Source organism: Vanessa atalanta, chromosome 4 (assembly GCF_905147765.1).
Source record: "Vanessa atalanta chromosome 4, ilVanAtal1.2, whole genome shotgun sequence".
In the NCBI taxonomy this organism is placed as follows: Eukaryota; Metazoa; Arthropoda; class Insecta; order Lepidoptera; family Nymphalidae; genus Vanessa; species Vanessa atalanta.
The window spans coordinates 12,002,022-12,028,099 of record NC_061874.1 but is presented as its reverse complement, the minus strand read 5'-3'; the positions used below and the strand labels follow the sequence as shown (position 1 = coordinate 12,028,099).

Sequence of the window (26,078 nt, the reverse complement as noted above, 5' to 3'; positions counted from 1 at the left end):
TGGCCTTAACAAATATAGTTTTTACACAGAAAAACCTTGTACCTATAAGTAATTAAATGAATGATTCAAACAATAAGCATTCAAATCATTACAAGTTCTTAGATCAGTCTGATTTACTCATGATTAACAAATAAAGTAATACAGTAAATCAAGAAACTACAACGAATTTGTACGTAAAGTTTTGTAAGTACAGTTTTTTTTTTTTACTTTAAATCAAAACCTTGGTTCAGCCTTCAATCAACCGTGTAAAACCGTCTCCAACGAAATCGTTTTCCTTCAAAGATAGTCAATTTGATTTCACTGTTTGACCGATTTTTACGAACGCCGTAAAACAACTGAAAATCGACTCGAGTGCTATCTTATCAACGTAGATTATGTATACAAGTGTTAAATTTATTCTGTGTAATGGCCAGAACATTACATATCAGCGACCTAACGGGTACCGTGAAGTGAAAACAGATTTAATAGACGAAAACTCAAGAAAACGTATGGAACGTAGCGAATTATCACTCAGTTTTCATAATCTTATTAAAAGAGGTAGTGGTTGTGAAGTGTTTTAGTGTTTGTTTTCTGATTGTTTATGCAGAAGAGTCGGTAGAGTGTGATGATTGAAAAAGAGTTACGCAAACACAATATTTTGACACAAAAATTAATGTGGTATATTACTAATGTTATGTGCACATAAAATAATTTGCCTTTAGATTACATGAGAACAATGGTAGACTAATTACACACAAGTATGTTAAGAAATTAAAGTGTATTCATTCTTAATAATATCTAATATGATATTATATGATACATGAAAACCTTTATAAAATAATATACCCTAGAAGTTATAATTTATGATATTTTTTTAGGATGACATTTAATTTGGACGTTTAATTTAGTTTAAGCTAGAAATTTATAAATAAACAAGACCCAACACATATACATATATAATTGAATGAAACACTTTTTAATATACATTCAAGTGTTGCTAATTAATAATGATTATAAACAAAAAGACAATAACAACATCAAACTGTATACATTATATATTTTGTATTGACTATACATTTATCTTTATTTCTTTTATTCAATTGTAAAGGCTAAGCCATATATTACCAGTAGAATGTTAAAAAGATTAAATAAGAACAAGTTCTGAACAAGTCTTTCTAATGTTATAAAAGTAGTTCGTTGATTAGGTAATTTCAGAACAACTTTGGCACAGAAAAGGAAAAACAACATATTAATTGCTTACTAGATTAAATTAATTAAAAAGATTAACATTAAGACAATTAGAGTAAAAAATAAAACAAAAGAAATATGGAATATATTGCATGTCTTGTTAGAAGTGCCAACAAGGACTAAAAATAACATTAATAAACTCAAATATATAAATATATTATATCGTATTGTGAGTGCTCTTACTAATTTGTGCAGTGTTCAATGTGTTTTTCTGTTAATTCTATGTCAGCGTTTCCTTACAAGTTGTGTAATTGAATATAAATAAAGTAACTTAAACAATTATTGCAATGTATTATGCGAAATCGACCAAGAGTTTAGAGGAATTGACGGCATTATGTTATATTTATCTTAAAAGATTACAAACAAATTATAATGAAAAACATTTTTAGATGAGGAACTCTACGGGTACACAAACTACGGTATGGAAACGCCAACACCTTCAACGACGCCGGGGGACTGTTTGCAAGGAATATTGCAAAATCTGGATTCCCTGACACCCACTGGTGTGGACTCTGACTTTGACGAGAGTCTTGCCGTTCCAGAATCTTTGTCAGTCATTGATGTAGATAAGATAAACAGCAAAGAGGAAACGGATGCTTCAGGTTAGTTAACTCTACGATAATATTACTGTGTGTTGCTTTGTCTCATTTTCTAATAAAGATAGAATGACATGAAGATGTTCTTGAAGTAAAGCAAGTATAATTATTTTTATGTTATAATTTGGTGGACTAGAAAATGGGTCAAAGGTAAGTGGTCACCATTGGTAATAGACTGGGTTGTTATATATAGGTATATTGCCAAGAAATATTAAGCATTTCTGGTATCACCAATCATGGGGAACTATGATGTCCTTGTGAAATATAAATTTGGTAGGATTGAAGTTCAAAGAATGTGAATGACAAATAATTAATTATAGAATTATTTGATTTTAATGGAGGATGCATTGTCTATAATATTCGATGTAATTTGCATTGTGAAAATAACTATCTGCGCCTAAACTGGTTTTCGCTTTACCTTTAATTTGTCTATAAAATACCTGGTTGATAAAGTGTATTTTGATATATCAAAAATCAAGATAACCAACAAATTAATTAATAACTGTTCTTCGTAAATGTTTTTTTTAGTCTATGTTACTAAATAAAAAAACATAATGTAAAAGGGGGAGACACAATTAAATTTTTTGTTTGCTATTAATTTCATTTGCTTTCCATGTGATTGTCTTCATAAAAGTTACTTATTTATTTTTATAAGTTACGACACAATCATTCAATGAGTCACGATTTGAATCATAATCATTTTATCATATAACTTTATTAATAATAATAACGTTATCTAGATTATTAGATTTCGCATATCAATGTTTTGTTTGATCAGTAATTTTTAAAATATATTAAAATTGTGTAAAAATTTAGTCGTCACGGGATTCCTGACAAACGTCATCAAAATTGATAATTATTGAAATACGTCATTACATAGAATAAAACAAAGACGCTTACCACTGTCTGTCCCTGTGTATGCTTAAATCTTTAAAATTACACAACGGATTTTGATGCGTTTTTTTAACAGCTAGAGTGATTCAAGAGGAAGGTTTATATGTATGTATAATACATGCACAATATAGTAGAGAAACACTGATAATAATTTAAGAGGTTTTTTTATGTGAAGTCGTAAATAAATACATTTTTTTTGCACTTACATCGCAAACTCTGGCTGAAACCTACAAGGTAGGTCAAAATAATGTACTGCAGTATTGTACACCTTAAAAAGGTCTAGAAATCGCTCAGGGATAACCCACAATAACCATTTTATATCCTTTACTTTTTATGAGAAATAATGGCTTATTTTCGAAGCGATTTTAAACAATACAACATTAATCCTTCCCCAATAAAGTACCCACCTTACCTTATAATACATTGTGCATTTCATATAGATTTCAATATGGCCCTTTCTGAATATATTTCGAATGTATTTAGTATCAGTATTATTTATCCCTTAGTTAGTCTCGTAGCAGACTTACTAGAAGACAGTGGTCCGTAAGTACTGTGCGAATAAAGGTGCAGATAAATTTGTTTGTCTCTATATTGATTTCAATCGTAATATCTATTTATAAATAAGCAAAGACAAAACAGTTCACATGTCTTCTCCTCTGTTTATCAACTTATTTAATTTTTTGGTTGGTTGTTATCAATAAAAAAACATTCGAAATATGCTAATTCATTCAAAAGCGTGGAGTTAATACTTGTTGACTTCCAGTCAGGATCTATTACATACATATATAATTGTATTTAATTAACTTTACTGTACTTTTAAATGTTATAAAAGAGTAACTACTGAGTTTCTTGCCGGTTCTTCTCGGTAGAATCTAGGTACATTCCGAACAAGTGATAACTTCACTTAATATAGTTTGTTAAATGACGATTTGAAATTTGTTGCCTACTTGAATTAAAGTATATTTTGATTTGATTTGACATAAACATGACTCTGGAGGAACCCTAGTCTATTTTGATTCTTCTTTTTTAACATAAAGGAAACTGAACTCTTAATATTATCTGCACAAATTCGCGAATCTATATCAAAAGCGTAACACTTACTGCCTACTTGAATAAATAAAATTTTGATTTGAGCTGGTCTTTCTTTCCAGCGTCCGTAAATATTTTAAGGTTTATGTTTTTAAAGAATACCAGGTCCACTGTGGAATAATAAAACCTTAATCTGTTATATATTGCATATTGTGGTTGTAAAATATTAATAAAAACTAAATGAGTTTCTGATAAAGAGTCTTTACTCATGGTTTTTTTTTATGAATATGTTAATTTCCAAGAAGAGAAAGAACTTGAACTAAACGTGAACCATATTTCATTTATATATGTGCGAGTCGTGAGTTTTTTTTAAATATACTTACTATATATTTGTAATATAAACTCATATGTCACGTACTGCTGCTGATTATTTTACGTGTCCTCGTTATATCTAATTAGTATATCATTTTATGTATTTTTAAATATCTCTTAAACTAACTATATTAGTCCAAATTGTAAAGCTTACCTTTTTCTAATGGGAACTGCATAAATTGTCTAAGTTAGTAATCTTGATATTATATTTATGTTATAAAATTTCATCCAAAATAATATTTTTTGATCTTAATCCTTAAAATTACCAGAGCCACAATCGCTGATTGCCCGATATTCGATTCGTAGCAGTATGTGTATCTCGCAGACTGACATTCGATTATTGTATATTAATACTAGGTGAACCTACAGCTTTACCCGCGCGAAATTTATAAAACACAAACTTCCAACTCCCGTTTTACCACCTTAGTGTTGGAGTTTCGTAAAATCCGTTCTTGGTGAATATCTGTTTCAAACAACTAATATATACTTATCATTGTACCTACATGGAAAATGGTTAAAAAAAAATGAAAAAAAATATATCCCGCTGAGTTTCTTTCGCCGGTTCTTCTCAGGTCCGAGGTGCTAAGTTCCGAACCGGTGGTAGATTTTTGACAATCAATAAGCAAGTGCAAACACTTCTATATTGAATAAAGATTTTTGACTTTGACTTTGACTCTGCACCATATAAGGACCATATCTTCCAGTGAGTGGTATTTCGCCTATATACATAGATTATAAAAGATGTCAAACAAACAATTTTGACATCTTCACATTTACATAAGTTCCTATCTTTGTTTATTGACATTATTTACACATACACATTAAATCTGATTATGATTTTCATCGGGTTACGAGTGAGGTAATTGCTGATGCAGCTGCTGTCTTTCAAACCTAACATTTGTTTATTATAATATTTCGTGCGCGATAACTTGTCTTCTGACACTTAAGATGGCCGTTAGATACGCGTTTAATAGAACTCATACACTCAGCTATAACACATATCTCTTAGTCCATCCCTGGACCTTTACAGGTCAATATTTCTTTGATGAATTATGCAAGTCGTAATCGTAACTCGTATACATTTGTAACCATCATCCAACTGAGTTGAATCTTTATAGAAATGCTTTTGGCACTTGCGCGAAGGCTTCCACTTCCCATTGCCCTCAAAATACTAAGTGTGTGTACTTATGTATCGATGTAAGTTGTATCGAAATTGATAAAAACTTTGGCAAATATTAAATAGTTATTAGCAATACATATAATTTAAATTAGACTTTACATCATCCTATTGATATTAACTTCAAAAACATGTTAATACTTTACCGATACGAATGCTAATCTAACAGATAACTTATCCACGAGACAACAAATTAATTGTCGTAGATTGGAAATATACGTGTTTTCTCAACATTTTATCTAATTGATATATTCCGCCTTTTAAAAAACGTATTTTACTAGCATTTACTTTATCATAGTATACGCCATCTTACCTTTTCAATAATTTACGAACAGACTTAGTATTACATCAAAATAATAAGATATACTGATTATTACGCAAGACCTTCACGATAGACTACACTTGCAAAACTTAGATACCGAATCAAAATACAGGAAATTATATAAATTCGATTCTTGTTCACTACGAAACTCTGTGATCGGAAATACGATAACAAAGGCCGACTCTACGAAAAATGCCTATATAGGTAACTATTGGCCTGAATTGTTATCATACTCTTGGCTTGTCGGTATTAAAACAAGTCGTTAAAAATAAAATATTTTAAATAAATAAATAATATATTCTGATTTATTAATTTATTGTTTTATATTTTTGTAGGAAAAAATGTAAGATCTATTGGTCTCAGCTCAAAGTTTGTATGTAGTTAATTTTGGAATGGCAACAAAGTGTAAACAATATACCGACCTTGACTTATGTAAATATTTCTGAGCTTTAGTTTTCATTTACGAACACTTAATGAATAAAACTAACATCTTTTAACAGTATAGACATATTAATTTAAAAAATTAGACTTAAAATAGTCTTAAAACCATATCCAAGAAATGTAGAAGGACTTGAAGCTATAACGAAAAAGAATTATCAATAGTTTTACTCGTACATGCATAAAAATATATAATAAAAGTCTAAATTGACAAGCAACAGTAATGAAACGAGACGACAAATTAGGCTTTTATGGCGTCACGTTCAATATTTGTAGATAAAGATCATCAATGAGTTCATTTAATAAATTGTCCAAAATTATTCTAGAATGTTCTTCATTATACATATAAATTGCAAATATTTTTTTTATAAAACGATACCTTTTATATTCAGGATGGTAGTAGGTTACAAAGAGAAGTTATATCTATACATATGTACTTATAAAATAATAGCAGACTAGTTTTTTCCTGTGTTATTCACAGGTAATGGGTATAAAGGTAGCCCATATCCTACCTTAATGTCTTCCTTGGGGCTCAAGCTTGCTTCATACCAAATACGGTTTAGTGGTTTAGCCGAGAAAGCGAAACAGACAAATTGAGTTACATTTATCATATGAGTATATACAGATAAATTAAAACTTTGCTCTAGATATTTTAGTTTCCTAAATGTACAGAAAAATTGATGACCGCATATATGTGTCTTTTTCAGATAATGGATGTCAATTTCCATATATGTATATAAAAATAACGATAACTTATCAATTTATGTCACAAAGCTTTAATCCTTGTAAAAACATTAATTTTAGCGTTTTATAAGCGTATATTTTGGTCTAAGTAGTAGTATTTATAATATATTTTCATTGATTATTATTTATATATCTATGTACTTCTACATACGTCAACGCTGAGGATGTGTCGTAAAACAGCCATCAGCCGCTAAGTTCACGCACACTAGTAAAGTAGTATGACGTCTGACGAGTGTCAAACGCAGCTGTCACGCACACCAAGATAATAAAGTTAGCTCATTCGTTTAAGTTCCTTTATAGTGCGACACTCAATCTACAATTTAGAATAAATATACATTTCAAATTCAACGCTAGTTAGGAATTTAAGCCGAGATGGCCCAGTGGTTACAACGCGTGCATCTGAGCGGATGTTTACCATTTCAAACCCAGGTACACTAAATTTGCATGTGCTTAAATAGTGTTTATAATCACGTGCTCGGCGGTGAAAGAAAAACGTAACGAATCACAACTAAACATTGCCTGCATGTGTCTAATTTCAATAAAATAGGCCAAACTGGTGGAAGCACCAATGCTCTTTAAAGGGAGAGCAGGCCTTAGCTTAACAGTGGGGCGTGTACATGCTGTTTGTTACTACCGGAGACAAACGACGCGATTGCAAAACACCGATCAAAAAACGTCCCATAAAAAAATGTTTGTATAACCTCCATAATCACCCAATGGGACATAAATGCGATGTTACCCTTGATCTGCGCAACTTCTAGCTGCAGCAATCAGTCTTTAAAAACACGGTCAACACATATTTAAGTTAATTATCTCGGTTAGTCGCAAGGATAATCTAACATTATCTCTCACCTTAATTTTTTTAATTGTTCATATATACATATATGTATCTATGTATGTTTCTATCTTAACTTTCAGAAAATAATAATTATATTAATTACTGAATTTCTTGCCGGTTGTTCTGGGTAAAATATACATTCCTAAACGGTGGTAACTTTAAAATTAACTTAATCTTGTATTGACAAATCAGAAGTTCGCACAAGATTCGACTCGAATAAAGTATATTTGACATAGAAATGATTCCAAAAAGTATAACTCTGTCTGCTAATTACGTTGACATTCGCCGTAAGTCACTTGTCCACGTGATTGCCAAGATCTTATTAGTAATTTATCTCTGTCTCGATCTTCACGATCGTAAAATGTTAGTTCAATCAACGTTTAGTAATCGCATTTTTGTTTATATTCCAGCTCCCCTAGCAACTGCAGTGCCATATAAAGCCATTCACGCTTCTCCAATTAAATTTAATTCAGTACATAGAAAAGTGTTCATACCGGGTGTTGAAATAAAGGTCAGATTCGTGGAGAACGAAAGAAGCGTGACGACACATTTACTCAACCCTAATTTGTAAGTATTAAACCATTCTAATATATCTAAAAGAAATATACAGATAAAAAATAAATTAAATAGTTTATTTTTAATCTGTATATTTAAATTTCCAGTGTCCGGTTTGAAGATTGAGTGAGCCACTGTAACTAGAGTCATAGAGCATTACATTTTAGGGTGCAAGGTCGATGGGGCATTTGTTGTATAAAAAATTGTTAAAATTTCATACGGCGCCACTGTATATGTTTAGTAGTGACCACTTACGATCAGGTTCCCCCTTTGACCATCCGCCTACCGATGTCTGAAAAACAACAACAAACATTCAACATTCTGTTGTAAATTTTAATTTTAGAGTTATTCATTTATGTTTATATAAAGTGTATATCAAAGACATTATTTTAAGGATAAACAAAAACTAATACTATAATTGGATGTTACTATCTATATATAAATTTAGAGACTTACTACTTACTTACTTTCAAATATATATTGACTTACAAAATTAGATTCGTGTATGATATATATAATCTATATAATAACATTAAAGTCTTACATAATAATAAATCTCTTAAACAAATACTCGAGCGATATCCTCGTCCTGCTAGGATATTGTGCTAATTGTTTTCTATCGTAACGATTACTCATAATATACAACAAACACTATGTTAGTATTTGTTATAAATAGATTCGCTGTAACAATTAACGTTAGCTAATAGATCAACCAGCTATTTTATGAGGTATTCATTGTTATAGAATGAATTGTTACCGTTTAAAAAGCTATTAGGTCATTAGTCACACAAGTTAAACTATCGTTAGCTAAATTAACAGAGCGACGATCTCATTTACTGCTGTCTGTTTTGGTATAACAATAAAATATGTTTTCGTCGAATTGAAAGTAAAAATACTGCTTACCTGCTGTTGGGAAAATGGAGGTTCACTACTATACCGTAAGTCTGCCGATCACTGGCTCTTAGACTATAGCCTTTAAACCAGAATACAATAATGCTAAGTAATGCTGTTCGGGGGTAGAATATTTGATGAGTGGGTGGTATATATCCAGACGGGCTTGAAAAAACAAAACCGTATCATTAAGTGAATCTTGTAAAACGAGATGTAATATAATAATCAAAAACTTTATTTAATCTATATTCAGCATGCATGGTTATTAAATCATTAATATAATTTAAAAATATGTATTATAAGTGAAGCGAAACAAACCATATAACCCTCTGTCTGGACATTGTCTTTTCTCAAGAAGATAGAAGGTGTACATTTGGTCATCTCCCGTTTTTGACATTGTTTTCCATATATGTGTATGTATTTCTGAAAATATATGTTCAATGACATACCGTAATATATCGTCAGTGTATTTACAGGATAGTGTATTTTTAAACCGTAAATGCACAAATAAGACGAAACAATGTTGCGTGTTTGTTAATCAAATCATACGATTATTATCGAAACAATGAAAAGTTATCAATCGATATTTATATATCGATTAATATCATGCGATAATTAGTGATTTTTTCTTTTCACTTCAATGCTAAGTTTGCCATTAATCAGACATTTCTCTTTAATGTTTTCAGATATACGATAAACCTCCAACATGGCGACTTCACTTGGACGATTAAAAAGCGCTACAAACATATTCTGTATCTCCATCAACAGCTGTCTTTATATAGAGCAACTCTCAAAATACCCTTTCCCACCAAAACCCACAAGTCGAGACGAGCTAGTTTTAAGAATACAGTGGACACCGAAGAGAAGGCAGAAAAAGTGGTACTACAAGCCGTTCCGAGGAGTAATTCTAAGCGACGGGAAGGCAGACCTAGAAAGCGGAAAGGAGCCCTGCCAAGGTAAAATTATGTAATTTTTGTATTTAAAGGTGCGTCTCCACTAGTGTCAGGCGTTGTACGTACGTATGTTGTAAGTAAGGCCTCAGCTACCTTACTGACATTGTCGGTCTAATTCAAAGGACGCACTTTAAAACGCCGCCATGCCCGAGTGATTTTCTTTTTGTGTCCAATGCGGCCGGTGCATAAGCTCTTGTAGTAGTAATTATAAAATAAAAACAACGATAAGTTAACTTGATTGAGATTGCTTTGTTGTTCCGAAAATTAAAAAGATAAACAAAGCCGCCGATGATGGGATTCCTTTCTAATTTGAAGAGATGTATTCATAACTACAAAAACAGCAATTAAACTGTATCGAAGAGTTGATTGTGTTCAATTATGAGTTATTGTCTTGTTTGACTACTAATTACACTACTCATGCGTATCTTTCTGGCGTACTGTCAATAAAATAAATAAAAATAAATAAAATAAATAAATAAAATAAATAAATAAAACAGATACTATATAGATGTGAACAAATGTTGGTGGATCAAATAAATAAATAAATATAGATCTAGTCAAAGATTAAGATTGACACTTATAACCTATTCCAATCTAAAGGAATGAAGATATACAAACCTTAGATTTACGTATTACATGCGATTTGCCCATAGCTCAGCTGTATTGTGCAATAATTAGAATTCCTGTTTAAAATATCTTTGTATATAATATAACACTATTCCGCTTAACTACTTAAATCGATTTTAATTTTATTAAAAAAGTTACGATAACAGCTTAGTCGACCTTCAAAACGCTATTTATTCGCAAGACCATAGTGAATATCATTGTTCAAGCTCGCGACCAATGATACCGCGTCAATTTGATGTTAAATGTTGTTTATTTGGCTTCTGTCCTCGTGTGAATAGACTATATTTTTTATTCTAAATAAGATTTAAAAAAAAATTACATGAGTATAGCAATGGGCGTTGCTTACACGATCACAGTTCGCAGTGAAGGGGCGCCTTAATATGTCATCGTTCTTTTGTTACAATCACTAAATACAATGTCCCTTGTCAGAGATTAGATAAAGTGTCTCATATTCGATTGATAAATCATTCAAAGTGATACCGTGTTTACAGATTTGTTATTATCGGTTGTATAAAAATAATGTGTAAATTGCAGCTCGTTAATGTAACACTGGTAACCATAAGCTTGGCTTTATTTTTAAAAGATTGACGCATTAATCTTATTATAAATAGGAAAGTAACTCGGTCTGTCTATCGTCTCTCGGCATCGCTCGCTCTCTGTCTATTGGTTTTTATTCTAATAGTTTGAGAGTAGGAGAGAATTGTTTGTTTTGCAAATGTAAGTTTGAAGTTTTATATAACTGGTCGTTGTTTTAGCGGTTTGTCTTCAGATGTTAGACAGAACAAGATAGATAGAAGCCCGCGAAAGAGCAACAGAGAAATAAATAGAGTTAATTTCACATTTATAATATTATTATAGATTACATATAGGTATTTATATATACGGATATTTTTCTGTCGTTACGTTTTGCCTTTTTTATAGTATAATAGTATAATTGTACTATCAAGTGTATATATCAAATCTGTTGCAATGTTAGCATTATGACGTAAAACTTATCATAATCAAATGAATGAATGAATTAGACACGGTCTTATTGGTCGCGCCGCTTGTGCCATTTTTTTTACCATATCACAGTTGAAATCGAAAGGAAGGCAAGTATCAATATGAAAATCAAAAGAATAAAGGTACTTTTATCTACACTCTACGGAAAAAATGATCATAAGACTAGAAAGATATGTACAACAACAACAAACAACACTTTAGTGGTAGATTGTTGCGGTTTGGGGGTAGAATATACAATGAGTGGCAGCTATCCAGCCTGCATAAAGTTGACACATCAATTACACTACAGGCCCATACTCTCGTAACGATGTATATTATAAGAATAAATATTTATTTTATTGGGTTATGTAATTGGTAACTCACACACATACGGTTAATTCACAGATTCCCTCGGAAACCAGAAGTGATGGTGACATATGAAGGAATACAGTTGCGTATGAAACAACTCGAGGAATACCTCTTCAATCTACTGAATATATCCATATACAGGAATCATCATGAGACAGTGAGTTCGATATAATGATTTCCGTCTGAAAATTATAAGACGAGAATTTTATCTGATGATTGCAAAAACGGACATTCGTTACTGAATTTTCTTGTCCTTAAAGCGCTTGTGAAGGAAAACATTGTGAGAAACCTGCATTACGTCTCAAACTATATCACGAATGTATCTACTTGTCTGCATTGGAGCAGCGTAGTGGAATGAGCAAAAACCTTCTCCACAAAATGGGAGGAGGACTTAACTCAGCCAAAATATATCAAAGATATATCCTGTATTAATATTTCTCACGCAGCAAGCCTTTTGATTCCAACCGTACTTCAATGACAACTTACTGTTTTACATTATTTTTAATATATTAAATTAAATTCGATTATTCAATGTAGAAGCATTACACTTAATTGATTTTCCAATAAAACACTATGATAGGTTCCGAAAAGAAATAACCCTGACCAAAAAAAAAACCGGCAAAATAAAAACTGTGTGTTTACAAAGAAAAACGACATTCTGTGGTCGAATACCGGTTTTCATGGGAACGCCACTCCGAGATCACGGGTTCGATTCCCGGCCCAGTCGATGTAGAAAAAGTTCATTAGTTTTTGTATTGGGTCTCGGTGTTTGTAGTACCGACGTTACTTCTGATTTTCCATAACACAAGTGCTAGCTAGTTACATTAGGATCAATGTATGAGATGTTGTCTAATATTTAAAAAAAAAATTGCCAGAAGGCGATCGTTTCATTCCCAAGATATGCTGTCAACCATGAACTTACTAATTGTATAAAAAAATTTTGCACACACGCGTTCTTTAACTGGGATCCTGTTGTTAAACCATTTACACTTCCCCGCAAAATAGTGACTGTTTCTTTAGATATTTGAAGCGTTAATTAATCCAACTTTTATATTTGGCAGGTGAAATTTCTCGAAGTTTCCAATATTTCGTTCATATCAGAACTGGGTACGAAAGGCAAGGAGGGAATTATACAGAAGCGAACCGGTTCGACTCGGCCCGGTCAAGCTGGATGCAATTGCTTCGGACTCCTGGGCACTATGGTGTGTGTCAGGTTGGTTCTAACTTAGTTTTGGAATTGTTAGTCGTCTAAGTATGGATATTTTCCTTAACCATGGTTGTACGATTTTCTGTAGTACCGTCTAACCTACACAGGTTAGGTTAGAACCTCCTATTCCCACACGATCTACCGCCGATTAACAATTACTACTGGTGATTCATTGATGTTATAAAGAATTGTTAATATTTCTTAACGCGACAATCTCATGGGGCGATGGTAACTACTTACCATCATGTGGCTCATTCGACCGTCCGCCCATTTACTTTATAAAATAAATAGTAATATTTTTAATCTAGCATTTTTGTAAAAATCTTTGTTCATTTTAACAGTTCCAAATGTCTAAATTAATTTTTTCGAAAATTTTCCTTCCAGATGTAATTATTTCTGCACGGGGTTAGTGTGTGCGAAATGGCAGGATAGATGGTTGTTCGTGAAAGACACCTTCTTCGGGTACATTCGGCCCAGCGACGGCATCATTAAGGGCATTATGTTGTTCGATCAAGGGTAAGTCGTATATTTTGTTTAAGTATGAGCGGAATTAAAGACTATGATGATGTGAGGGGTATATGTTACACTTTCTATTTGGTTCCGCACGATTTCTTAATAATATTAGCTGGTATTCACTTCGATTACTTTGTGGATACAATACTAAAATTTATATTAATTTTATAACTCTTTCACGGCCACTGAACAGAATATTTTTAAATTTGGTATGAAGCAAACTTCAACTCCAAGAAAGGACTACTACTTTTTATTTGTACCACCTGATGATCTCCCCCTAAAATGCGAACAAAGCCGCGGGCGACAACTATTGTTGAATATATTTAATTGAATACGAGCTAAATAACAAAATCATAGTCCGACAAGAGTGGCAGAAGTAAACTATAGTTTTTGTTACATCTTAATAAAGCTTCATTTACAATAGTAAATTATATAAAACTGGGGGGGAGGCTTCGCACGCGTGCCGTTATTAAAAAAATATATGTAAATATAATTGATGCCCAATAGCGCTCGGGAATAATATAGATAAGTGGTACTAAAACAAATTCAGAGTTGGATCATTAGTTGTGGAGATTATAATATAGATTTTTTTTGAACATTGATATAGATTTTCTTTGATGTATATGATATAAATTTGAATGAAATAACTAATTCCACTGTTTTATTTTACGCAGCACGTAACTGGTAAGTACAGCAGTGTGAATAACATTCTGTTTATAATAAAATGGTTTTGGTTATAATGTTAACCTTATTTTTATAATCATTCATAAAATAACAAATTTAATAGAAATAATCTAACCAAAACAAAATAAAAAAAAAAAATTAATCGTTCATACATAATAAATCGTCGCTACCATGATCACTTAATTTCTAAGGTTCGAAGTGTCGAGCGGTTTGTATTCAACGGGATTGAACAAGGGCCTACAAATCCTGAACCAGAGCAGGCAGATGGTGATCAAGTGCTGGACTAAGAGGAAGAGTAAGGAGTGGATGCATTATCTGAAGAGTGTTGCCAATCAAACCGGTATGAACTAGTTATCAACCTTGACGTATTACATTTTCTTCACCATTCGCACGCAACAACTCCAACGAGGCTATGTCCCTAGTGACAGTAATTATGTCGCTTTCCTCTCCCTAGGTGTTGAAAGGCGTTGTATTGCTTTTAGGGGATAAAATAATTGAAGATTGGGTGATACCTTCCCGGGCGGATATTCACCAATTGACAAATTACTTTTTAAGGCCAATGCTGTCTGGCCAAACTATCAACTCTTCCCTTGACGTCCTTAAAGATAACAACAACAATATATGCAATTTTTTGAATAAACCTAAGAACCTAAGCACTTCCAAAATGTTTTTAAGTAACTTCAATGTTAACATTTGTGGTTATATTAAATTTCAAGAAAGAAAATAACAAAAAACATGTCCAAAGTCACGATTAAAAAACTTTTGAAACAACAGGTTAAATCAAAATCAAATCGAAATATTCTTTATTTGAGTAAGCTCATATAAGTACTTTTGAATAGTCATGTTACAGTGTAGAATTAAATTTAAAACTACCACCGTTTCGGAAAGTAGATTCTACCCAGATGAACCGGCTTAGAAATCAACAAATACTATGTCCACGCTTTTTATCATTAATATAATCTTGTATTTATTTTCTCCTAGTATCTATACAATGATTGCCACCGTATACAATTTTAATATACTCTTCTAAACGTATATTAAAAGTATTGGTTCTATTTTCAGCTCGGGACTTTACTTACCCGAACGTCCATCACTCGTTCGCCCCCCCTCGGGCGGCCACTCCGGTGGCCACTCTAGTCGACGGCTCGGCGTATCTGTCAGCCGTCGCCGACGCCATGGAGCTGGCCAGGGAGGAGATATTCATAGCCGATTGGTGGCTCAGCCCCGAAATCTATATGAAGAGACCGGCCCTGAATGGGGATTACTGGAGACTAGATACCATTTTGAAAAGGAAGGCGGTAAGATCTTCTATAAAATATACCGACTTGATATGAAAAGTATACGTTGTATTCAGTGCTTTTTAGAGAAGGCTTTCCGCTGAACGTTATCGTTTAATATAGTTCAACAATGTGTTAACGAGTCTACTGGTATAATATCACTATAATGATGATTCACATTATTATATATGTTAAGCTATAGGAATTATATTGATATTTTTCTTTTTGTTACTTTTCAATTGTTGTTACTTTTGTATGCTAAGTTAGATTGTTATACATTTTGTACTCTTAGTAAATAATGTAATTCAAAAATTGTATGAGAATTAATTCATTTGTACACTGGCTAACTTGTCTACATATAGAAATCAAACTTGGTGGTAGGGCTTTGTGCAAGCCCGTCTGGGTACGTACCACCCACTCATCAGATATTCTACCGCCAAATAACAATACTCTGTATTGTTGTGTTCCGGTTAGAAGGGTGAGTGAGCCAGTGTAATCACAGGCAGAAGGGACATAACATCTTAGTTCCCAAGGTTGGTGGCGCATAGGTCATGTAAGGAATGGTTAATATTTCTTACAGCGCCTTTGTCTATGGGCGGTGGTGACCACTTACCATCAGGTGGCCCATATGCTCGTCCACCAACAAATGCCATAAAAAAAAAAACAATAATTTGTATTGTTGTTTGGCGGTTATAACAGTGTTCCTTAGACGAACTAGAACTAAAATCGACCAAGTAATCCAGTCCAGTTATTTTAAAATTCAACTAGATTTGGTCCGTCTTTTATAACGAGTGACATAATTCCTTCCAATTATAATACAATAGTTAGCCCTCAGTGTTTAAGTCTCAATTTCAAATATGTATGATGTTCCACCAGGCACAAGGCGTGAAGGTGTTCGTGATGCTGTACAAAGAAGTCGAGATGGCACTGGGTATCAACAGTTTCTACAGTAAAAGTAGATTAGCTAGTGAAAACATTAAGGTATTATTTCTTAAGTGTCTGTGTTGCCATATCGATAAAATTTATTATTTATAAAATTTACAATAGAATAAATATTATTTCTTAAATAGGCTTTTGCAAGCACTTCTGAAAGTTTATATTAATTACAGAATTTAGATGAAAATTAATTCGTTGCGGTTGGAGGTGCGAGGAAATATTTTAGAATAGTGTTTTAATACGTTACACATTTTATTTGAATTTATAAAGTAGCAATTGTTACAATGTTCATAGGACTTTGGTATATAGTTAGTTGGTAAAAACAATCTATTTATATACTTGTTAGTAAAAAATTATCGATGAACTTTACTTACGCATATTTTAAACGAAACTAAAATTTTGGTACAAAAAAGTATACAGTAAATTTAGGTTACCCTTACCATTTTTATCCTTTGGTCGCCGCGATTTAATAAACTTACTTTAAAATGGTGCAGCTATTAAAAAGGATTCATCTTAAAATCTTGTAATTATAAACATATAAATTAATTACTTCAGGTTTTCCGACATCCAGACCACGCAAAAGGTGGAGTGCTATTCTGGGCTCATCACGAGAAAATCGTTGTTATCGACCAAACTGTTGCGTTTTTGGGCGGCATCGACCTCTGCTATGGGAGATGGGACGACCATAAACACAGGTAAAATATATACATATATAAGAAATATATAATTGATCTTAATTACTTATGAAAAATATGTATACAATAATTCTATCAATGGTATCCCTCATATGTTTTTATAAAAATAAAACAATAATAATAACTTATCTTAATAAATTTAACGTTTATTTTAAACTAACTCGTAATGGAGCAATGGCTGAATAAACTAAGAGGATATCATTGCCCAGCCGTGGGATGTCCCACGGGCACATGTTCCATTTTTACAGTCCATCATCCTTAATATTCTTAACGAATAATGCAAGGGTTAATTTTTGAAGCTATAATTAAGAACTGATTCTTTGTTCAAACTTCCAGACTAACCGACCTCGGCAACATATCGCAACCGAAAACCTTGATAAAATCCAAGAAGAAAACCTCGAGTTCCCCCGGCGGCGGATTGTACGTGAATTACGGGAACGGATTGGAAGCTGCGATCGAATTGGCCAAGTCTTCGAGAGATGTCGTTATTGGTCTTAACATGTAAGTTTTTTTTAAGAACCTGCAAATAGGCAACCTAGTGGCAAGAGGTCACCACTGAAAACAATGACGCCACTACCCTAGGAACTGAGATGTAATGTTCCTTGTACCTGTAGTTACACTGGACTTATTGAACATATGATTAATAATGACGGTTAATGAACTCGCTTCTATAGTTATACTAGTTGGTTTCCGTCGTTTCACGCGTGTTAATTGTTATTGCTCCAAGTTCTTGAGAGATGCTATATAGCCTAATCTTTCTCAATAAATGGGCTATTTAAGTGTACAAATTACATATTTGGCGAGTTGACATTACTGCCATCCCTAATAGTAACCTTTTACTAGTAGTAGTATTGTTATGTAAATATTTAATTTGTAATTTAATGGGCTCTGGGCTAAGGCCACCTCTCCTCTTCGAAGAGAAGGTTTAGAGCTTATTCCACCACACTGCTCCGATTGTGAATAGTAACACGTGCCAGATTTTCATGTCATCTAACAAATTCAGATATACTCATGCTTTCATTTACCCGTTAGTTAATTAATACAACGTCGATTGAGATTTACGTATTCTAATCACGGCCCAGTTAAGCTAATAATAATTACGAATTTTTACAGACCGTTCCAAGAAGAAGAAAACGCAGAAAGTACAGAGAATGAAACGAAATCTGAAGAAGACACATCAAAACCCGAACCTGTCCTAGAAGTGGGTGATCAATTATTACAAGTAGGAACACGAAGAGATTCGAATTATGACAGCGATGGACTTAAACGAAACGTTCTAGACAAAATAACGGACAGAGGAAAAGATTTTATCAGTATTATATACCCACCGTACGAGGAGGAGAGAAATGAACAGAAATTTGATGATTCTGAAAGAAAAAAAGCAGAGAAATACGCTAGGTCGAACGACGAGATACTTCTCACCGATGGCATTAAGCCTAGGTCGCCTAGCGAACCTACGCCCTTAGCTCAAGTAGTCGAAGGGAGGGTGATAACGGAAAGTACGAAAAAAGCCTCAGATGATATAGAAGGGAACTCGAAGTTGTGGATAGGCAAGGACTACGTCAACTTCATAGTTAAGGATTTTAATACGTTGGAACTACCTTTTGTTGGTAAGTATTATTTTTAAGATGGTTTGATGACATGACAGAAAAATCCGTAGATTTTAATTCATGATTATCACAAAATATTTTGAAATCTATGGTAAATACCATTGTCAAAATTGTGGGCTGATTATTTATTGATGGGGCACATTAAATAAATATGTGATTTAAGTTCAGGGAAGTTTCATGTATCGTTAATAAAATCTTAAGTTTATTTTTGAAAAATATTTTTGGGGAAAAACGTCCCAAGCGTTGAATTCAACATATTACAAGTGATATAAATTAATGAATGAAGTAGTCGTCTATTTGGTATCCATTTGGCACCCACCTGATATTCTGTCGCCAAACAGGCGTCCTCGGTACTGTCGTGTCCCGGCTCGAGGGGGGGAGTGAGCCAGTGTAACCGCAGGCACGGGCGACATGACGTCTCATAGGACCCAAGTCGGTGGCCCACCATATGATTGAAAGCGACGTGCGCCCCGCAGACCTGGTGGACCGCAACACGACGCCGCGCATGCCGTGGCACGACGTGGGCGCGCTGCTGGCCGGCGCCGCCGCGCGCGACGTGGCGCGACACTTCGTGCAGCGCTGGAACGCCGTCAAGCTGGAGAAGGCCAGGTCGGCTGCACTTACGGTATCGCTAGCCGAGGCGCGGCTCTTGTACCCGCCCGAAGTTGATACAACTTTATAGCACACCGGACGGGCGTCCACCTCCCTTTTCACATCCTCAAGGGAAGATTTTCGTGATTGAGACTAGCTTACGTCCTTCCTACGACTTAAATTATTTCCATGGCAAATATTATCTAAATCGTTATAACCGTTTAAGTGTGAGGATGTAACAGAGTTACGTCCGTATTTATAATATTATTAAAGATAGAAATTATAGGTTACTAGCGACCCGCCCCGGCTTCGCACAGTTGCAATACTGATACTAATTATACAGTATGTCTTTATATACAACGTTCATAGTTTCTCAGTCATTGGACAATACAAACCGCTATGTCCCTGCGTTTTAAATCTGTAGTATCTTCGAAAATATTCATTTAAATTACATGATGTAAAGTGCCATATTGATCCATATTAGATGCACAATGTTTTTAAAGTGCTTAATATTAAATTAGATAAGGATTAATGGTATATTGCTTAAAATCGCTTCAAAAATAAGTCATTATTCCTCGTAAAAAGTAAAGCATAAAAAATGTTTATTGTGGGTCATACAAAAACTGTCATAGACAATCTCAAGATAATTTTGCACCAAATAATATACTCTTTTATTTTAAACAGGCAAAATACGAACTACCCGTATCTGGTGCCGAAGACTTACAGCGATATCAAGCCGTTACAAGGCTTGGAACAAGTTCTCAATATAGAAATGATTAACACTTCCTGTCAGGTCAGTATCAGTTCGTCATTATCTGTACCTATTATTAAAAAAAAAAAGCTAAATACTTCAATAATAAATTAGTTCCAATTTTAATATAAAAAAATACTTCTTATGAATTAAATGTTTTACATTATATATTTAATAAAATATTAAAATTAATAAAATAATTAAATATCCAATTTCGTATGCTCTGCTGAAAGCTACCCAATTTCTCCAAATACATTAATTGATTAAATAATCCATCAACTCTTTGTGCCTCAGGTGTTACGGAGTGTGTCGAGCTGGTCCTGTGGGTTCCTGGACCCCGACACGGTGGAGCAAAGCATACACGAGGCTTATGTCGACACCATCACGCGCGCACAATACTATGTGTACATCGAGAATCAATTCTTCATCACTCTCTCCAGGTCCAACCTCACCGTCAGGAACCAGGTCTGTATGAAAAAGCCCTTTATGAAGTTTTCTTAAATAAAAATCTTTAGGAACACAAGTGCTGCCCTTATATGTCCCGCAGTTGGATATAAAATATATCTTCCCGTGATCTGTTTATCGTTAACGAAGTTCCTTTTTGAGTTTATTTCATATGTGTGATACAGAGCGCCACGTAAAAGGTTATTCATCGCCGAGCGCTATATGAGTAACAGCTGGGCTAGCACACCACGCTGCTCTAAATTTCAATTAAATTATATAATTGCAGGTTTCCTTACGATGTTATCCTTTACCGCTAAACACGAGATGAATTACAAATACAAATTAAGCACATGAAATTTCAGTAGTACGCGTTGTAACCACTGGGCCATCTCGGCTTATTCACTAAAATATTTGTGAACATTATATTAAACGCGAAAAGGATTAAACCTGTATCGTTAGATCCCCGTGTTAAATTTGAACCATTTATCAAATATCAAATACTTTATATAAATATTTTCAGATAAGCGAAGCGCTGTACAACCGTATAATGCGAGCACATCGCGCCAAGGAATCGTTCCGCGTGTTCGTGGTGATGCCGCTCCTGCCGGGGTTCGAGGGGGAGGTGGGGGGGCCCTCGGGGACGTCGCTGCACGCCGTCACGCATTGGAACTATCAGAGTATATGCAGGTGTGTAATCATATACATTATATCCCTATTTTTGATTTTGGAGTCAAGTTTATTTAAGTTTACCAGTCTTGCTCCCATCAAATTCGTGCTGTTTCAGCATAAAAAATACAAAACCCTATTATTATAGTCAGTTTAAATATCATTGCGTTAAGTATTGCGGCTTAAAAATATAATCAGTGTAACTACAGGCACAAGGGACACAACATCTTAGTTCCCATGGTTAGTGGCACTTTGCTGATGTAAGGAATGGTTAATATTTCTTACGGCGCAAATGTTTATGGGTTGTGGTTGCAACTCACCATCAGGAGACCCATTTGCCTGTACTATTTATATAAAAAACCAATAATTTTTAATATTATCATTGTAACTAGTATATTGTAACTAGTATACTTATTTCAATCAGTGTACACATATTTTGGATTGTCCCATAGCCCTTGACTGTTGTTTATATATCTTAACTTGCTAACCGTGCCGAGCTGTTTTGTCTATCATCTATCATATTAAATAAATAAATGTAATTCCATAATAAAACACAATATTATTAAATTACTTTCCGCAGAAGTCGAGAGGCAATCATCACCCGTCTGTACGAGGCGGGTGTAGAGGACCCGTCTGAGTACATTACTTTCCACGGTCTCCGGACACATTCAATATTAGACGGAGAACCGGTCACTGAGTTGGTGTACGTACATTCGAAGCTACTGATCGCTGATGATAGATTTGTCATATGTGGGAGTGCCAACATCAACGACAGGTCCATGATTGGTAAACGGGACTCAGAAATTGCAGTGCTTCTACAGGTAAGCGTAGTTTATCGTTGAATTAGTATAATTATCTTTATACGCGCGTTAATTTGCGTTTACGTTTTACTAGTGCGGGTTAACTTAATTTGAAGCCAATTAAATTTAATTGAAACCTTACACACTTTTAGTGCCGATGAAAATGTATACTAAAATACTACAATTTATTAATTTTAACTACTTAAGTGAAATAAAAGGGATATTTTTTTAATGCGCTGTCAATCATTTTGGTGACGTCATATTAGTTAATGGGAAAAAAATAAAAACTTTGTTTATGAAAGTGCTAGATCATATTGGAATTAGGAATGTCGTTGAAACTCGCAAAACGAAATCTTTATCAACGGTAGTATCTATGTGGGGATCATTTCTATGTTAGTAAAACCCCTTATTAAAATCTAATAATACTTAGTCCTTTTTCCTTTATTTGTATAAATAAAGTGATAGTAACATAACCTACAATTACTATGAAAGTTTATATGTATGCTGTTTACACTGAACTGACAGTTTTTGCCTATATGACGTCATACCATGGCGGCTCGTGTTTTAGGTCTCAGATTAAAAATTACGACTTTTAAATTTAATATAATAAAACAATATTGTGCTTTTTTTATTCAAAATTAGATTATTTAAGTATATTTATACATACATTTTACTTTTGATCAAGTTTGTATAATAATATATGTTTCACAATTTGTTTGTATAGGATGAACAATTCGAAGACGGTATAATGAACGGGAAACCGTTTCCGTGCGGTCGGTTGGCCGGCGCTCTCAGGAAGCGTCTGTTTCGGGAACACTTGGGGTTGATGGAAGAGGATGTGATCAAACTGAGCGTCAATCTGGACGACCCGTGCTGCGATCAGTTCTATAACAGAATATGGAAAGCCACTTCGAAACGGAACACTGATATTTATGAAGAAGTATGAATATATTTTCTTATTTAGTTTTTAGGCTATTTTAGAGCCTAAAATAGATTAATAACGAGTATTTGAATTAAACAAATACCATTGAAAATCAACTTAATAAGAACACAGGGATTCAATTTCATCCAATTATAAGAAGATAAACTGTCATTTGTTTTAAATAAAATCTTAATAATATGTCTCTGAGGATAATATCTCCAGACAATAGTTTGGCAATCACACATATTTATAAGAACAAAGTTTAGTTTATTAATAGGTTATTAAGCTAAATCAAACAATCGTCAAACAAAAAATGTTTAACTTCGGAATGAATGTTTAATGTCAATAGTAATGTATTTTAAATCAAATTTCTAAAGCCGTTGTTACCTTTCCAGGTTTTTCACACGATTCCAACGGACTCGGTGCACACATTCGCCGAGCTGAAGAAATACAATGAAGAGAACAACGAAACACTCTGGCACAAAGACCCGGCCCTCGCGAACAGGAAAATAGACCTTATACAGGGCTATCTCGTCGACATGCCGCTACAATTTCTTTGCAACGAAACATTAACACCGAGAAACACTTCTATGGAGGGTATTTTGCCAACCTCTCTCTGGACTTAAGTCAATAAAAGTTGCCAATGGCAACAAAACTCCTATTATTAATAATTTAAAATGTAAAGAAACAGAACAAAACATGTTTTGGATGTCTACAAAACTAATACATATGTATAATGTATATAAATAATATTGGATTTGCCGAAACTTAAACCAGAAAGCAATTTGTTGCGTCTCAATAATTATTTAGAAAATTCATTCATTAATCGTGTAGTTTGCAGCTTAAAGCATTAATTGTTAATTAAATAGTGGTAATATGTGGTTCTAACAATATTTACGTAACGCGTGCTTTGTCTCTTTCCTTGAGATTAAAATATTTTTACATTGTTTTTGTTAATAATTTATGTTGTAAGATTTTAGAAATATTTTTAATACCCATGTTACAATCTTCATTTATGTAATCGTCCATTAATTCTATAATTATTTTTAAATTGAAACTTTGGAATTAATATGTTAAATAATTATAATGCTTTAAATTATTTGAATCTTCATATTTAATTCATATTTATTTCTTAATATTATTTATAGACATAATATGATATATGTATAAACTAATAATATATAATCATATGAGATAATTATTATAGATTTACTCTTCTAGTGTATAATTTGACAAAATACAAACCAATGAACTCAACTTTGTAAAAAATGTAACTTCACATTCCAATTTACACATTATACTCATACAAAACATTACAAATGAAAACAAAAATGAAATGAATACTTTTATCTTTGACGTTATATAATAACTTTGTACTAATTATGATGTTGATTTATATATCAATATATGTAAATAATGTGTATGTATATAGCCATACACGTATTGGCTCACAAAACTTTCAATAGCAGATATTAAAAACAATGATTTTGATTCCATTATTGGTAAGGCAAATGAACGAACTGTACCTAATGGGAAGGCTACCTAAATCAATAGAATTTGGCAATGTTTTGATTAATTCTAATACCGTCACTATCCGTGCAATTCTAGTACACAGTTATAGGATCTAAGATGTCATGTGTCTGTTGATAATACACTCATTGTTTAAACTGAAACTTGAAAATAAAAACACTTCAAATAAAGTAATCGGTTCTAATATAAAGGTTAAATATTTTTTTTTTTTAGGCAAAGACAGAAACTTTTCTTTTGTCATGTTACATATTCCATAGATGGATAATTATTTTCTTTTATACAATTGTCAATAGTTATTTCCATTCCATTTTTAAATTTATGCACAAATTATATTCAAATGTTTTTTTTTTTACGATTTGGTAATTTAATTATAATTTAATAAATTACCTGAGGTTAATAGCCTGTTATATATGAAGCAATTTTCTTCTATGTCGTAAGATCTAAGGTGACTTATTTTTTTTATTAATTTAATATATGTAAAATATTCATAAAAAATGACCTTGTGAATGAAAGTTACAAAACATAATTGTAATATAAGCAAAACGTTATCTATATATAAAACGTTTAAATGTAATTTGTGTGCTATACTTAATGCTATCTACCTCAAATTAGACTAATATATGCTGAAATAATTCTATGAAACTTGATTGAATATTATCCAATAAATAAAGTTTTATTCTGTTTTCTTGAGTCACGAGTCGTTTTTAAATATTATTTATTATTTTCGGTGTAATAAAGGTTCCTTTTACAAAATGCTTTATAAGCTACTCATCAAAGTTTTTTTTCAACTTGATATTATATATTGTTTATTTAATATTTGAATGTGTTAATAGTTTAAAGGTAAAGCTGCCTTTAAAGAAAAGCAGAGCTATACTTGTTAAGCAAGTTTGAAGAATGTAATAATACTTGCTATATGAAAATACAAGTATTAATTAATCTAAAAACAAAGTTCTCTGTTTGATCCATATGTTTATTTAATAGTGAAAAAATACCACTAACTGACTCATAACGAGAACTCCGAAACTATAGGTTTAAAGCATGAGATTAAATTTCTAAATAGGTATAGGTTTTTAAAAAGTTTAACTTCAAGAGGAGTGGAAACTACGAATGAATTTTACTCCTACTAAGTCGGTATGGAAATTAAGTTTTTATATACTTTTTTTTTGTAGTTGTCTATGGGAAGGTTGAGGAACATAAAAACAGAGTATATTCCTTTTTAGGAAAGGAAGTATTGCTATTATTAATGTTTTATATTTATTATATACTTAATTAAATTGTAATATATTGTAACAAGATTTAATAATATATTTTCATTACCAGACTATTGAATGTGTATAGATGTTGTGATCTAATAAATATTTTTATAAAATAAATGTTTCCTTTACTAAAATATACGATCCCTTTAGACTTGAGTTAATTTTATTTATTTGCTAAAACAA

The 26,078-nt window shown here is 32.7% G+C and overlaps 1 protein-coding gene across 2 annotated transcripts; it reads left to right on the top strand.

The window, feature by feature from the left end:
- Window positions 1-25,947, top strand: LOC125077656 (phospholipase D2). Of its 2 annotated transcripts, none has more exons than XM_047689648.1 (20): window positions 1-183; window positions 1,617-1,829; window positions 8,048-8,204; window positions 9,770-10,039; window positions 12,050-12,170; window positions 13,075-13,226; window positions 13,605-13,736; window positions 14,609-14,757; window positions 15,480-15,715; window positions 16,571-16,675; window positions 17,186-17,325; window positions 17,662-17,826; window positions 18,439-18,935; window positions 19,412-19,544; window positions 20,211-20,319; window positions 20,572-20,742; window positions 21,242-21,408; window positions 21,968-22,208; window positions 22,912-23,127; window positions 23,505-25,947. In XM_047689648.1, exons 2-20 carry the CDS (start codon window positions 1,649-1,651, stop codon window positions 23,733-23,735), a joined length of 3,573 nt encoding a protein of 1,190 aa, XP_047545604.1. In that variant the 5' UTR covers window positions 1-183; window positions 1,617-1,648; the 3' UTR covers window positions 23,736-25,947. The 2 variants fall into 2 exon arrangements, with proteins under 2 accessions (XP_047545604.1, XP_047545603.1); XM_047689647.1 differs by lacking the exon at window positions 1-183 and adding an exon at window positions 375-537.
- The last annotated feature ends 131 nt before the right edge of the window (window positions 25,948-26,078 follow it).